The following is a 16110-nucleotide window of genomic DNA, read 5'->3' on the forward strand; positions in this document are numbered from 1 at the left end:
TCCTCTGGTTCTTTGCTATCATTGTGCAGGCTAGGTGAATGGGATAGATGTTCCTGCTGTTATGTAGTGTACTATAACATTGTCGCAGTTGAGGTTGGCTGGGGCAGCCAAGTCAAAGTTTATTGTTATATCCACTGGTAACGGTGAGGACAGGTACAATGACAATCTTGCTTCAACATCATAGACTCAGACGGCACACAAAAAGATAAATCGTACATAAATTTACAAGAGTTCTGTAAGTCAGTGAAATAAAAAAGGCTGGAAAATAAGCGACTAGTGTTAAAAACCCTACTTTGAACTGCTGTAGTTCTTTCTGGCTGCACATTTTAACGTTAAAAGATCATGAGTAGACCATTTTCTCCGGCATGCGGCCTGCAAAATGTCACACTCTTTGGTGGTGCCATCTGGAGATATTTTTCCCCAGGGAAATTGGGAACAAGTTGAGGAAGAAATGGGGAACAAGTCATGCTATCTTGTTTGAGCCTACTGTTGGTAGGAAAGTTCAGTCGTGGTGCTGGAAGGGAACTGTTGCATCCACTCCCTACACACTGGGGGAAAATTTACAGAGGCCAATTAGAGGCCCTTCGAGCCTGCAGTGCCATTCAATATGATCATGGCTGATCATCTAACTCAGTATCCTGTACCTGCCTTCTCTCCATACCCCCTGATCCTTTTAGCCACAAGGGCCACATCTAACTCCCTCTTAAATATAGCCAATGAACTGGCCTCAACTACATTCTGTGGCAGAGAATTCCAGAGATAACTCCACACTCCACACCGACAGCATGCAAGGTCTGGATGAAATCTGGATCTCTGACACTGAGGAAGCCGCTCAACCAGTTGCCTGCACCACTGTGCTGCCCTGTGTTTAAGACATGTTTATTGAAATCGCATATCCAAACCATTGGTGATGCTGCATTAAAGTAGGTGAGCCTGACGGTGAACAAAATCATACGATGAAGCCTGCCTAGGGATGTGTTTTTGGGTTTATAGATCAGGCTTGCAGGATGCTTGTGGTCAACAATGTTACGATTAAACCCAGAGGATGAACTCATGACTTCAAAGCCGCCAGATTTAAACTCTGCAGGAGGACAGCGTCACAGTTTTATAGGTCACCGTTGAGTGGCTGCTAATGCACTTGGATTCTAAAGCCTTTTTTAGGGGTGGAATAATAAAGATCAAGAATATCCCAATATTATTTGTTAACTGCTTGTTTAAATAAATGTTTCTTAAATGTTGTAGCCAATGTCTGGATGGGGAAAATATCTGGGTACAAATGGTGTGTTTTTAATTTGATGAAGTGCATCCCTGTAGTTATATTTTTTTGTTTTAACCCTCAGTGATGTTAAAAAAGAGCCCAATCCAAAAATATAATGTGAATATTTACCAAGAAATTCATCCCTGTTAAATTTAGGTGTATTGTAGTCTGCCTCCCAAGATCCACACTTGAGGTTAATACGATTCAACCGACAATTCAATATCGCTGACCATAAATGAGTTTCTAGCTAACTGTTCGATTAATTCACATTTATGGTTATTAGTAAAACTGTTTGATATTCATTCACTAGTGCATTGGTTCTTTTGCCAATAATGAAAAATAACTTCCAAGTAACACACGGTAATTAAGTAATAGGAGCAGAATTAGGCCATATAGCGCATCAATGCGTAAAGATGAAAGGGAAAGTGGCCTAGAAATAATAGGCACTTCCGTCACTTGTAGACTTCTCGTTAGACACCCAAGCTGAGAGAAAAGGTTATCTGCTTTGATAACTGTTGTGGTCAACGATAAGTAATATTTCCATCAATTCTCTTTATTAATGAACTAAAGGCACAAGTAAGTCTTCGATCACCCCATACACTAGCACTAACTTTCCACACGAGGGATAATTTACAATTTTAGCGAAGCCAATTAACCTGTAAACATGTACGTCTTTGCATGGAATGTTGGAGGAAACCAGCGCACCAGGGGAAAACCCATGCGGCCACAGGGAGAACGTGCAAACTCCATGCAGATAGCACCGGCAGTCAGGCTTGAACCTAGGTCTCTGGCGCTGTAATGCTGCAGCTCTACTGCTGTGGTGTCATCTGACCCACCCATTCTTCTTGGCTCCTGTAACTATATCTGCATGACAAATGGTAAAGTTGTAGGGAAAATCTCTGAATATTTAAAATATTAATAAGCAAATCAGAAAGCCGAACTGTTCTGATGAAGGGCTTCAACTGAAACTTGAATCCATCCTTACCTTTACACACGGTAATTAAACTGGTGTGTTTCCAGATAGCTGTGCAATTAGCTTTAGTTTAGTGATACAGAGTGGAAACAGATCCATCGGCCCAATGAGCCCACGCAAACCATCGATCATCCATTCACAGTAGTTCTGTTCTGCCTCTTTCGTTTCCACTCCCTACACACTAGGGGCAATTTACTGAGCTCAATTAACCCGTAAATTTGCATGGCTTTGGGATGTTGGAGGAAACCGGCGCACCCAGAGTAAACCCATAGGGTCACTGGGAGAACATGCAAACTCCACGCAGCCAGCAGCCAAGGTCAGGATCCAACCTAGGTTTAGTTTAGAGATACAGTGTGGAAATAGGCTCTTGTGCCCACCGAGTCTGTGCTGACCAGTGACTAGCACTATCCTACATACTAGGGAGAGTTTACCATTTTACCAAAGCCAATTAACCTACAAACCTACAAGTTTCTCCAGCTTTTTTGTGCAACCTAACCTACAAACCTGTTTGTCTTTGGGATGTGGGAGTAAACCGGAGCACTCGGAGAAGACCCACGTGGTCACTGAGAACGTACAAACTCCACACAGAAAATAGCCGAGGTCAGGATTGAACCTAGGTCTCTGGCGCTGTGAAACAGCAGCTCTACCACTTGTGCCATTGTGCTGCCCTCATGCAGGCATAGATTTTGTAGTTCTTTATTTTTGAAGGATAATATTTTCTTTTCTTTGCCTTCAGGGTACAAATATCGCAGCTGGTAGAGCAATTGGGGTTGCTGTCGCTACTGGTACGAGCACAGAAATTGGCAAAATCCGCGATGAGATGGCAGCAACTGAACAGGAGAGGACTCCCCTGCAGCAGAAACTCGATGAGTTTGGTGAACAACTCTCCAAGGTTATTTCGCTGATCTGCATCGCGGTTTGGATCATAAACATTGGCCACTTCAACGACCCCGTCCACGGTGGCTCCTGGATTCGCGGCGCCATCTACTATTTCAAAATTGCGGTGGCTTTGGCAGTGGCTGCAATACCCGAGGGTTTGCCGGCTGTTATAACTACCTGCCTGGCCCTCGGCACAAGGCGCATGGCAAAGAAGAATGCGATTGTGCGGAGCCTGCCGTCCGTTGAGACACTGGGCTGCACTTCGGTTATCTGCTCTGACAAAACTGGCACTCTCACAACTAACCAGATGTCCGTCTGCCGGGTAAGTGCTTTGACAATCGCTTTTGAAATCATTTGCTAATTACTTTTTTTCAAAAGTGTTGCTTGCTTTTCTAATCTGTTGGACTAGCAAGAGAAGATTCCCAACCGTTCAGCTGGTAGTCTGCAGGATATTTTATTCCTGCAGAATATTTACCCATTTTTACACAAATCCTCAAATTATGTTGGACATTGAATACTCCAATTTTAAGTAACACCACCCGTCCCTCATTCCTGTCCCCTCACTCCAACATGCACCCATTCTCCCCTTCCCCTTCTCCCGCCTCTATCCACTCTGAGCTACTATCTACCTCATTGGAGACCCTCGGGACTGTCTTTGATTAGACTTTACTGAACTTTATCTTGCACTAAACGTTATTCGTGTTATTCTCTATCAAATTTCTGTGCACTGTGGATGGCTTGTTTGGAATCATGTCTTGTCTTTCCGTTGACTGGTTAGCACGCAACTAAAAGCTTTTCCCAGTACACGTGACTATCAACTAAACTCAAACTCTTTCTCCCCTTCTGCCACATCCCCTCCCATCCTCCTGCCCATTCACTTTCATTTACTCCACCCATCTGCCAAACAAACCCCTCTCATCTGTATCCACCTATCACTCGCCAGACTTGTCCCACCCGCAACTCTTTTCCACATTTTTCACCCACAGTTACAATCAATCTGAAGAAGGGTCCTGATCCAAAGCATTGCCCATCCATGTCCTTCAGGGATACTCTTATGACCTGCAGAGTTCCTCCAGCACTTTTGTATTTTGCTCAAGATTCCAGCATCTGCAGTTCCTTGTGTCTCTAATCTTTACCCCTATCAGCTTGTGGTTAATGCCTTATCTGGCATAAACCCTTTGCCTTACAATTACCTACACAATCAAATTTAAGAGATTCAATGGCATTATGCAAATGTATGACGAGAAGAAATGTTTTTCACATCTCTACCAAAATTATCAGTTGAATTATTAATGTGTTTTGCATTGTAAATGTAATTAGATGCCTTGCATATATTCTCCGCATTACCAATTTGTTTGAAGCAATTGAGAGTTTGAACTTAATTTAACGTAAGCAATTGCTTTCTTTTGTTCTAAATAGTCTGACCTTTAGCTAAATATTTAACGCAAGTATGAAGTTTGAGAAAAAGTTCAAATAAGTTCCATATTTTTGTCCTTGCTGTGCCTTCTGCAGCTTGTGGGATATGTGCTAGATTTATGTGTGCTGTCAGATATTTGGAATTGGCTGTGAAAGCATCCCGATTGCTTGCATCGTGGGCTAAAAATGGACTCCTCTGGGAGTGTGATTTCTTTTAATCCAACGCTGCACAAAAGAAACCGCTTGGCCTGCACAGTGCGATCGACTGTGCGTTCCCGGCTGTCACGAGGCATTTGTTTTAATTTTGTGTACATATTGCATTAGAATGTAATTCATTTATTGCATGTCAAAAATAAAGTAGATAAACGGCAATGCAGGAACCATTATTGTTCAGATCTGAGGTCCTTATGACACTACGGTGCTATGTTACATTAAGCTCGTTCACCGATTCAACAATTGTCTGGAGTTTGTACCTTGCTGGCCACTTTGATTTGCAATGACCAACAATTGATGTGCCATTCTTCACATAGAGTGTCTTCTGTTTTGTGCCATTCCCCTAGATGTTCATTGTCGACAAAGCTGAAAACGACAAGTGTTCCCTGAAGGAATTTACTATCAGTGGCTCCACATACAGCCCCGAGGGAATAGTGTAAGTACACGTACTACAATCTTTTCCGACCAGCAAGTTAAAAAAACAAAATGAGTCCCGTCTTTATGCCATGGTCTTTATTCTCTGTTGAAGCGGCTTGCATATGCATACATTTATTTTGAGGTTGGGTGAATGCACATAATCTTTTACCCAGTAGGGGAGTCAAGAACCAGAATACATGGGTTTAAGGGGAGGGGGGAAAGATTATAGGAACCTGACGGTTTTACACAAACAGTGCTATCTATATGTATGGAACGAGCTGCTGAAGGAGGCAGTTGAGGCAGATACTATCGCAACGTTTAAGAAACATTTGGACAGATACATGGATAGGACCAGTTTAGAAGGATATGGCCTTAAGTCAGACTGGTAGGACTAGTATAAATCAGGCATATTGGTCAGTGTGGGCAAGTGTGGCTGAAGGACCAGTTTCCAAGCTGTATGACTCCACAATCTGAGACTAAAAAGGAGGCTTCTCCTCCTCCCCCTCCCTCTCCCCCTCCACGTGCATCTCTTCTAATGGCTACACGATTCGCAACTTTTCCAGCCTTGAGTTTCACAATTTGCAACTCTTTATCCTTTTCAGGCCCACACCTGTCTTTTCATCTCTGACTTTTGCCCAACAATTTGCCCAATATCTCTTGTCACCCCCCCCCCCCCCCCCCCCCCCCCCCCCCCCCCCCCCCCCCCCCCGCCTGTGTCCACCTATTACGGGCCACGTTTTGCTTTGTCCTGCACCACTTCTTTTCCATTCTTTTCAGCTCTCTACAACTCCCACCGCCCCCCAGCAAGTCTGAAAAAGGGTACCTACCCGAGACGTCAGCTATCCACATTTTCCAGAGATGTTGGCAGACTCCTCCATTTTGTGCCTTACTGTGGTTTAAAACTAGTGCCTGCAGTTCCATGTTATTACCAGAGCGGATGATATCTGTTTACTTGCGATAGATGACGTTTTCCCAGCCTGTTGCCATTTTCCTTTCACGTAGTAAAACAAAGGGGATGTAAACACATTTGTTCCCCTGTGCCATGAAGTGTCAGAGACCAATAACAAGATGCCATTACTGTATTTCGACACAAAATGCTGGTGTGTCAGCGGGTCAGGCCGCACCTCTGGAGAAATGTAATAGGTGACGTTTCGGGTCGGAACGCTTCTTCAGACTGTTCCACTGTGTTCCTTCCTGCTGTTACTGTAAACCTATCTGCACACCATACAATAGGGGTGTTTAGGAGACTTTTGGACGAGCACATTGATATACAGAGAATGTAGGGATATGACTCGCGCGGCCAATTGATAGTTTATCTTGACATCTGAATCGGTAACATTGGTCGGCCGACCAAATATCTTTGTGCGGCCTGTATATTGGGAATGGCAAAATCCGGGGAAGACTAGAATATTTGGTGGATGTATGTATATTTGTGTGGCATATGCCTCTTCAGCAGTGGCTACAGAATCTAAAGATTTCTCTCGTCTGGCTGCATGTTTCATCAGGCCTCTGGAGGTGAATGCACCCACTTATGACATTTTGAATAAGGATAGTATTTTCAAGACTTTGGTCAGGGTATCTCCTCAAATCAATATTTTGTTATTCTCAGAGATTTGTTAACTAATTCTTGCCTATATATCTTATTTCTTTTCATAATTGTTTTACATAGAAACATAGAAAATAGGTGCAGGAGGAGGCCATTCGGCCCTTTGAGCCAGCACCGCCATTCATTGTGATCATGGCTGATCGTCCCCCATCAATAACCCGTGCCTGCCTTCTCCCCATATATCTTGACTCCACTAGCCCCTAGAGCTCTATCTAACTCTCTCTTAAATCCATCCAGTGATTTGGCCTCCACTGCCCTCTGTGGCAAGGAATTCCATAAATTCACAACTCTCTGAGTGAAAATGTTTTTTCTCACCTCAGTCTTAAATGACCTTCCCTTTATTCTAAGACTGTGGCCCCTGGTTCTGGACTCTCCCAACATTGGGAACATTTTTCCTGCATCTAGCTTGTCCAGTCCTTTTATAATTTTATATGTTTCTATAAGATCCCCCCCTCATCTTTCTAAACTCCAGTGAATATAAGCGTAATCTTTTCAATCTTTCCTCATATGACAGTCCCGCCATCCCAGGGATCAGTCTCGTGAACCTACGCTGCACTGCCTTTAGTTTTTTGGGTTACACTGGAAACAGGCCCTTCGGCCCACCAAGTCTGCGCTGACCAGTAATCTCCCGTACACTAGTTCTATCCTAGACACTAGGAACCCTAAGTGTCAATTAACCTGCAAAGCTGCATGATTTCGGAATGTGGAAGGAAACCAGAGCACCCAGAGAAACCCCACACAGTCACAGAGAACATACAAACTCTGCAGACAGCACCCGTAGTCAGGATCGAACTAAGGTCTCTGGCACTGTAAGGCAGCGACTCTACCACTGTGCCGCCAACATTTTTATAAGCTTGATCAACCTTTAGGCCATGTTTTCAGAAGGGAGTTCTAAATTCCACTGCGTGTGGCAATATTTCCAAAATTCAGCACTAATTCTCGGGCCATGACCTTTACTCATAGATCCCATAATCAGCAGTAGTGTTTCTCTCTCTACCCTTCAGTTCCGCAATATGTTGGAAAACATTAGTCACATTAATCAAAATGAGCAAAGCCCTATCCTGTAACCTGCTCTCTCTTCCAATTAAATATCCTCCCTTCTACCCCACCTTCCTTTCAAGGTGTGGTGCCCAAAACCATTCCTTTCCTCAGGCATGAACTGACCGTGGCTTTGTATAAGTTTATCAAGGGTTTATTCCATTGTTTTCCTGTCTGTCCACTGCATTTTAATGAATTGTGTAAATGTGCCTGTTTTCTTTGATCGCCACAGCTTCTAATGTCATTTAGCAAATACTCATTAGTATTATTTTAAAATTTAATGTTAATGACCTCATTTTTCATATATTGCAATTTGCACAACTTTATCTTTCTTCCCTCAAATTAGAGGGGTAAATCAAGTCAAATTACAATTAATGTTTGTAATTTCTTGCTAGCATCTAAACTGATTACACTTCTTCCTGTGTCATTGATTTTAATCTTCATGTGCTAACAACACTCGACAGGTCAGGCAGCAGCATCTTTGAAATGAGGAAGGGTTAACATTCTTGGGTCCTTAAAGAGAACAGGGAAAAAGAGAACTAATTAGTTTTAAGCTAAAGAGCTTAAGGGCGCTACAGCGGTGCAGGTGATAAAGTTGCTGCCTCACTGCGTCAGAGGCCCAGGTTCGACACTGCTCTCTGTCGCTGCCTGTGTGGAGTTTGCACGTGGGTTTTTCCGGCTGCTCCAATTCCTTCCCACATCCTAGAGACGTATGGGTTTGTAGGTTAATTGACCTCTACATTGCCCCCAGTGTGCAGAGAGCAGATGCGAAAGTGGGATAACAGAGAACTAGTGTGAATGGGTGATCTATGGTTGGATTGGGCTGAAGGGCCTATTTCCATGCCATATCTCTAAACTAAGGATAGGGAAGGACTGTCTAGGACATTAGAAATATCTCTCATTGGGGAAAGTAGGAGTTGCTATGATGGCAAGCAATTGATCAAGCTCTCTGGTGGATGGGGTAACAAGGATATGTGGATATCTCATTTAAGATAATATCAGGAATTGGTACGGCACCAACCTGGATTGGTGTGGGATGTGGCTCGTCACATCCTGCCAATTTAAATACCAGTCAATTATCATCTTTCTCCTGCTGCTCAGCCTATTTCTGAACCAGGTCAATAATGTGTCCTAATTCCACAAGCTTTGTCTTTACCTAATTGTTTCTTATGAGGAACCTGACTACTTTCTAAAGTTCTGTGACGTTCCCCTGTTCTCTTAAATGGTGCTTTTATTTTTTTAAATTGTCTGATTTGTCAAACTTGCTCGCCTCAAGTATGTGCTAACGCTGAATTAGTTAAAATATTCATTCATCTTCTCCTTAATCTTCTCCTCACATGCTAGCAACAGACATTAGGCTAACTAATCTATACTTTGCTTGCTCTCTGCTTTTTATCTTTCTGAAATGATTAAACTATTTATAATTTTCCAGAAGAATGTTTCCTCTTTCAGGAGAATTTTTTTTTCTTCTAATTATAATGTTCCAATATATTTGTCTTGTACTGTTAAATCTTGCTTCAGGAACTATGATTCCAATTATGTATCGCTCTTCGGTCCAGTGCTGTTTTTGTGGCGGTATGCACAATGTGATGTGCAGACACATCTCATGTGACAAACGTGTCATAGAGTTACACAGTGTGGAAACAGGACCTTCAGCCCAACTTGCCCACATGCTTCAACTACACTAGTCCCACCTGTCTGCGTTTGGTCCATATCCCTCCAAACCTGTCCTATCCATGTACCTGTCTATAACTGTTCCTTAAATGTTTGAATAGGCCCTGCCTCAACTACCTCCTCTGGCAGCTTGTTCCATACATCGAACCATCCGTGTTCTTGTAACATTTAAAATATGTTTTGTCATTTCTTGATTTTCTCTGTTTTCCTTTCTTTGGCAAAATTTGACTTCATTTGTTTTTAAACTTCATGTTGCTCTGTCCCTTTGCTCACCCACGGGTTGTGATTTTTTTTATTGTTGTCAAAGTTCTCCCCCTTGGTTTATATTCCTGTTTGAATGCTTCCCATTGTTCTTGTTCTGGGGTTGCCCTGTTTATTGTGGTTAAGAATTGATTCATTGCATGCAATTCAACCATGAATCCAAATTGCATGCAGTTCAACCTAAATCGAAAATCTTAGTTGTTTTGTATTTCTCTCTGTTTGAAGTCTAATGATTTGAATTGAACACACTTCTTATAATATTAACTCCACGTTTTTAAAAATTGAATTGCCTGATTACTTGCCTTTTTAAGGTGCTCTTCATGTCTGTTTAAATAGAAATAGCAAAGCAAACAAAAAATCATTTTCTGGTTGCATGATTTCTATCACATCCCATGAAAGATAAAATAGTTGCCTTTATGTATCATCATGCAGACATTCTGGGCAATTTACTTCTATTTGCAATCAGTGATGTACTGATGAAATGCAAGCTCTAATATAATGAATCACAGCGCAGCAAGAAGCCACAAACAATAATAAGATCATTACTAGATTTTCAAATGTGATGCTCAGTAAAGAATACATAGGACAATAGAGAAAATTGTCCGACAGTCACTCAAACAGTGCCATGTGATCTTTTACATCTTTCTCAAGGGCAATAAAACACTTTGGTTCAAAGTCACATCTGAATGACAGGATCTTGAAGTGCGTGTTCATCCAATACTGAAGTATCAGACGACCGATGACGCTGTGTCTCTGGAGGGGAAATCATATTTTCAACCTTCTGTCTTGCAGCATGATGCAGACAGGGGAAATAAAGAAATAGCACTGCTGTAACAAAGTACTCATCAAACAGTCTAAACCAGCTGGGGGATTTTGCTGCATGCAACCTGCAAGCCCAGTTAATTTTGCGCCAGTTATGGTTCATTTTTGTCTTGCTCTCTCTGCTCTTTTTCCAATTGATTGTTTAAAATTTGTTGTTTGCAAACAAGTGTTGCGATTACAGCACCAAACATTAAAATAGTTGTGTGCCTTGATCTTTTGCAATGCCCCAGAATGAGATTTGAGTTGAATATTTCCTGTACAATGGAATTGAATGCCACTTATCAATGCAGATTTGATCTTGTAGAGCAGTGGACTTCTAGTGAGAGAAATGTTTATATAGGATTTTGCAGTTCTGGTAGGTTGAGTTGAAGACCTTGACAATAACTGTGGGGGGGGGGGGGGGGGGTTCCAATATTATTGCACTGATGTAAAGCTGACTGCTTAAAAATAATTGTAAGAAATGCATTTTGATTTGCAATAAATATACCATTTTTGATTCTCAAAAATAATCACTGACAGAAGCCAGTGAACAAAGTTCTGTCCAAGTTCCTGGGACTTGAGACTTTAGAGAACAGCATGGAAACAGGCCCTTTGGCCCACCCAGTCCACGCTGACCACCGATCAACCTGTACACTAACACTGTCTTACACACTGCAGACAATTTACAATTTTACCCAAGTCAATTAATTTACAAACCTGTACGTCTTTGGAGTGTGGGAGAAAACCGGAGCACACAGAAAAAACCCACGTGGTCATGGGGAGAATGTTCAAACTGCGTACAGACAGCGCCCATAGTCAGGATCGAGCTCGGGTCTCTGACGCTGTTAGACAGCAACTCAACCGCTGCGCCACTGTGCCGCCCTTCCTTCCCAACATGTCTTCCCAAAGGGTGATGCAAGAAGACAGCAAGGCCATAGGCCCTCTGCCTGATTGGCACCAAATAATCCAAATAAGGGGAGGCACAGTGGCGCACCTTGTAGAGCCACTGCCTCACGGTTCCGGAGACCTGGGTTGAAGCCTGCTCTCTGGTGCTATCTGTATGTAGTTTACACGTTTTCCCTGTGACCGCGCGGGTTTCCTCCACGTGCTCAGGTTTCCTCCCACAACCCAAAGACGTGTGGGTTTGTAGGTTGATTGCCCTTAGTGTGCAGGGAGTGGACGCAAAAGTGGGTTAACATATAACTAGAGTGAATCAATGGTTGGTGTGGACTCGGTGGGCCAAAGGGCCTGTTTCCATGCTGCATCCTAGAACTAAACTTTAAACTAAAACTTCTTCTCTCAGCATTTTCAGCCACCCTCTCCCAGCTACACGTTTGTCACTGTCGCCCTCAATAAAAAAATAAACTCCTGACCCTTCAATAGTGATCCAATATTTTGATGCCCTCTCCCCCGTATATAAAACATATATCTACTGTGTTGTAGTGACTTCTGAAGTTCCTTGGGATATTTTACTCATCTAAGTGTCATAGCTTGGCAGTGGTGTTGTCCAAAATAAATGCTTGTGATATCAATCAGCCTCCACTATTCTACAAATCTTTAGTTGAATAAAAAAAATGTCTAAGTTAAGTTTAATTTCTGTCTTGCAGGGAATTGGATAACAAAGTGATCAAGTGTTCTGACTACGATGGCCTGATTGAGTTAGCAACCATATGTTCACTTTGCAATGACTCTTCTTTGGATTTTAATGAGGTATGATTCAGATATGCTATGACATTATGTTGTATTTTGTTACATTGGACCGATTGGTGATGAGATGCAGCTGGAAGATGAGCTGGGTGGGGAGGAGGGAGCAAGGAGGATGTAAACGTGAGGTGAAGTATATTGGAGCCAATGAACCGAGTTCTGTATAAGCTTAGTTTTGAGATACAGCGTGAAAACGGGCCCTTTGGCCCACCAAGTGCGCGCCGACCAACTCTCACCTCATGCACTAGTTCTATGTTATCCCAGTTTTGCACCTACTTCTTATACACTAGGGGCAATTTACAGAGGCCCATTAACCTACAAAGATGCATGTAGGAAGAAACCGGAGCACCCAGAGAAAACCCGCACGGCCACAGGTAGAACGTATAGACTCCATACAGACAGCACCTGAGGTCAGGAGTGAACTTGGGTGTCTGGTGCTGTAAGGCAACTGCTGCGCCACTGTGCTGCCCTGTTCTCCGAACTTGCCTTCCCAAAGTATATTAGAAGAGGCAAAAAGATACTGGGAATGGTGTGTTTGTAGCTGATTTAAACACATTTTACTGCTCTGCGGCATACTACATTTGTAGATGAAGGGGACCTCTTTACTGAGAGGGAATTGTACCCCTCATCTGTATCACTCGCCAGGCTTTGTTCTTCCCCCCCCCCCCCCCCCCCCCCCCCCATCTCTCTTCTAGCTTTCTCCTCCACCCCCCACCCCAATCGGTCTGAATAAGGGTCTCAACCAGAAACATCGCCTGTCCATATTCTCCCGAGATGCTGCCTGACCTGCTGAGTTACTCCAGCACTTTGTCCTTTTTTGTGAACTAGAGTCTGCATTTCCTTGTCTCTCACAGAGTGTAGGTTGGTATTTATGGTAATTTTGGTTAATTTTGGACCTACATGCACTGTCTAGGCAAAGATGATGGAACCTCACCAATCTTGGGCAAGTTCAAAGGCAAAAATGAATAGAGGGGACAAATTGCTGAGAGTTCCTTATTTTGTCCTTTAGGATATGGATGCGACTTGCAAGAGCAACTTAATCTTTGTCAGCACTTTTCTTGCGATCTAAATGTCTCTCTGGCATGACTAAATCAGCATAAAACCATGAGTAAAACATTTCTGCTTAATTGGAAATGCTGGTAATTGTGTTGCATTATAATCCAAGTCTCTAATGCACCTTTGATTTTGACATTAGGGGGGAGAGAAAGTACTTAAGTTGTCATATGCTCTTTCATGAAAAATAATGTATTTCTATCGCTACCCCTTAATTGAACAAAATAAATCTTTTCCTTCCCAGCTTGAAGTTTTTGATTTTTTTTGTGTGGTCAAATATGATTTGTTTAATATATTTTAACTGCATGTTTCAGACCAAAGGAATCTATGAGAAAGTCGGGGAAGCTACGGAGACCGCACTGTGTTGCCTGGCGGAGAAAATGAATGTGTTTGACACAGACTTAAAGAGTCTAACCAAGATCGAACTTGCCAATGCTTGCTGCACGGTAGGTTTTAATTTTAAACATGGTTTGTTGTTGTGAGAATTTTTGTATGGGGAATGGGGGGTTGAAAATAAAAACCATAACCCAATATTTTTATTCTCCAGGTCATCAGGCAACTGATGAAGAAAGAGTTCACTCTGGAATTTTCTAGAGATCGGAAGTCCATGTCAGTGTACTGTACTCCTAACAAGCCCACCCGATCGTCCGTGGGCAACAAGATGTTTGTGAAGGTAAAATTTGAAATGTATTCCATTTTATTTTCCTTCTGCAACTTATTTTTGCGCTTTTTAGTTTCACCATGGGAATAATATGTTGATATCATTGCAACTTCGTTTTTTTTTTTAATTGTCATGTGTACTGAGGTACAGCAAAAAGCTTTATTTGCATGCTATCCCAGCGGATCAAATAATACCATACATGAATATAGTCAAGTCAAATTCGATGGTAAACACAAAGTTCTGGAATACCTCAGCGGGTCAGACAGCATCTCTGGAGAAAAATGATGGGTGACGTTTCGGGTTGGGACTACTCAACTCGGCTACTCAAACTCGAGTACAATTGGTAGAGCGAAGGGGAAGATATTGAGTGCATTGGCTGACTGAGGTACAATCTTATGTTTAAGAAGGAACTGCAGATGCTGCAGAATCGAAGGTACATAAAAAAGCTGGAGAAACTCAGCGGGTGCAGCAGCATCTATGGAGCGAAGGAAATGGGCAACGTTTCGGGCCGAAACCCTTCTTCAGACTGATCGGAGGCGGGGTTGGGCGGGGACAAGAAAGGAAAAAGGAGGAGGAGCCCGAAGGCTGGGGGATAGGAGGAGACAGCAGGGGGACTGAGGAAGGGGAGGAGACAGCAAGGACTAACAAAATTGGGAGAATTCGATGTTCATGCCCCCAGGATGCAGACTCCCCAAACGGAATATGAGGTGCTGTTCCTCCAATTTCCGGTGCTGCTCGCTGTGGGCATGGAGGAGACCCAGGACAGAGAGGTCGGAGACGGAGTGGGAGGGGGAGTTGAAGTGCTGAGCCACCGGGAGGTCAGCTTGGTTATTGCGGACCGAGCGGAGGTGTTCGGCGAAACGATCGCCCAACCTCCGCTTGGTCTCACCGATATAGATCTGCTGACATCTAGAGCAGCGGATGCAATAGATGAGGTTGGAGGAGATGCAGGTAAACCTCTGTCGCACTTGGAACGATTGCTTGGGTCCTTGAACGGATTCGAGGGGGGAGGTAAAGGGACAAGTGTTGCATCTCTTGCGGTTGCAAGGGAAAGTGCCCGGGGAGGGGGTGGTATGAGAGGGAAGGGAAGAATTGACAAGGGAGTTATGGAGGGAGCGGTCTTTGCGGAAGGCAGATATAGGGGGAGATGGGAAGATGTGGCGAGTGGTGGGGTCACGTTGGAGGTGGCGAAACTGACGGAGGATTGCCTTTTGTATGTGACGGCTGGTGGGGTGAAAGGTGAGGACTAGGGGAACTCTGCCCTTGTTGCGAGTGGGGGGATGGGGAGAGAGAGCAGTGTATTGTCAATTCTTGCATGAACATCGAATTCTCCCAATTTTGTTAGTCCTTGCTGTCTCCTCCCCTTCCTCAGTCCCCCTGCTGTCTCCTCCCATCCCCCAGCCTTCGGGCTCCTCCTCCTTTTTCCTTTCTTGTCCCCGCCCCCGATCAGTCTGCAGAAGGGTTTCGGCCCGAAACGTTGCCTATTTCCTTCACTCCATAGATGCTGCTGCACCCGCTGAGTTTCTCCAGCTTTTTTGTGTACCTACAATCTTATGTTGTCTTGTCGATATCTTTGAGCAGACATAGCACATGCAACCATTGCCCATTATTCAAGATGGACCTTCTCCCTAAAAATCAATCTCTTCAAACCTTGCTTTAGATTATGAAATGTGCAAAGTGCAGACTGTTAGAAAATCATTGAGAATGGTTGGTATCTCACCAACCAGACCTCCAGCCAATGACTCCATCTACACTTCACGCTACCTTGGAAATACAGCCAACATAGTCAAAGGCTTCCCCACCCCAGTCATTCCTTAGCTCTAGTCCTGTCCAACATAAGGTGCAGAAGCTTGGAAGTGGCAGCACCAGACTTGGAAACAGCTCCTTCCCCATTGTTATCAGGCTTCTGAATGGTTGTCCCACAACCCTACAGTCCAATTCACCTCAAACCCATTGTGGACATACCATTAGCACATAATACATAAGCACGTACCACCAGAAAGCGTGCACCAGCAGCCAACATAATCAAAGACTAGTCCTACCCCGACCATTCCTTCTCCCCGCTGCCATCTGGAAGAAGGTACAGAAGTTTAAAAGTGCAAACCACCAGACTCTGGAACAATTTCTTCCCCTCTATTATTAGGCTTCTGAATGGT

The 16110-nt window shown here is 43.5% G+C and overlaps 1 protein-coding gene across 2 annotated transcripts in view; it reads left to right on the forward strand.

The window, feature by feature from the left end:
• Positions 1–16110, forward strand: part of LOC129709409 (sarcoplasmic/endoplasmic reticulum calcium ATPase 2) — a 102037-nt gene that overhangs the window by 60074 nt on the left and 25853 nt on the right. For both annotated transcript variants that reach the window (XR_008725506.1, XM_055655765.1), the window contains exons 8-12: positions 2968–3432; positions 5087–5175; positions 12144–12246; positions 13608–13739; positions 13841–13966. Coding sequence is in view for 1 of the 2 variants with exons in the window: in XM_055655765.1 (XP_055511740.1) it covers positions 2968–3432; positions 5087–5175; positions 12144–12246; positions 13608–13739; positions 13841–13966 (915 nt within the window). In the remaining variant the exon portion in view is untranslated. The remainder of the gene's footprint in view (positions 1–2967; positions 3433–5086; positions 5176–12143; positions 12247–13607; positions 13740–13840; positions 13967–16110) is intronic.

Source organism: Leucoraja erinacea, chromosome 25 (assembly GCF_028641065.1).
Source record: "Leucoraja erinacea ecotype New England chromosome 25, Leri_hhj_1, whole genome shotgun sequence".
In the NCBI taxonomy this organism is placed as follows: Eukaryota; Metazoa; Chordata; class Chondrichthyes; order Rajiformes; family Rajidae; genus Leucoraja; species Leucoraja erinaceus.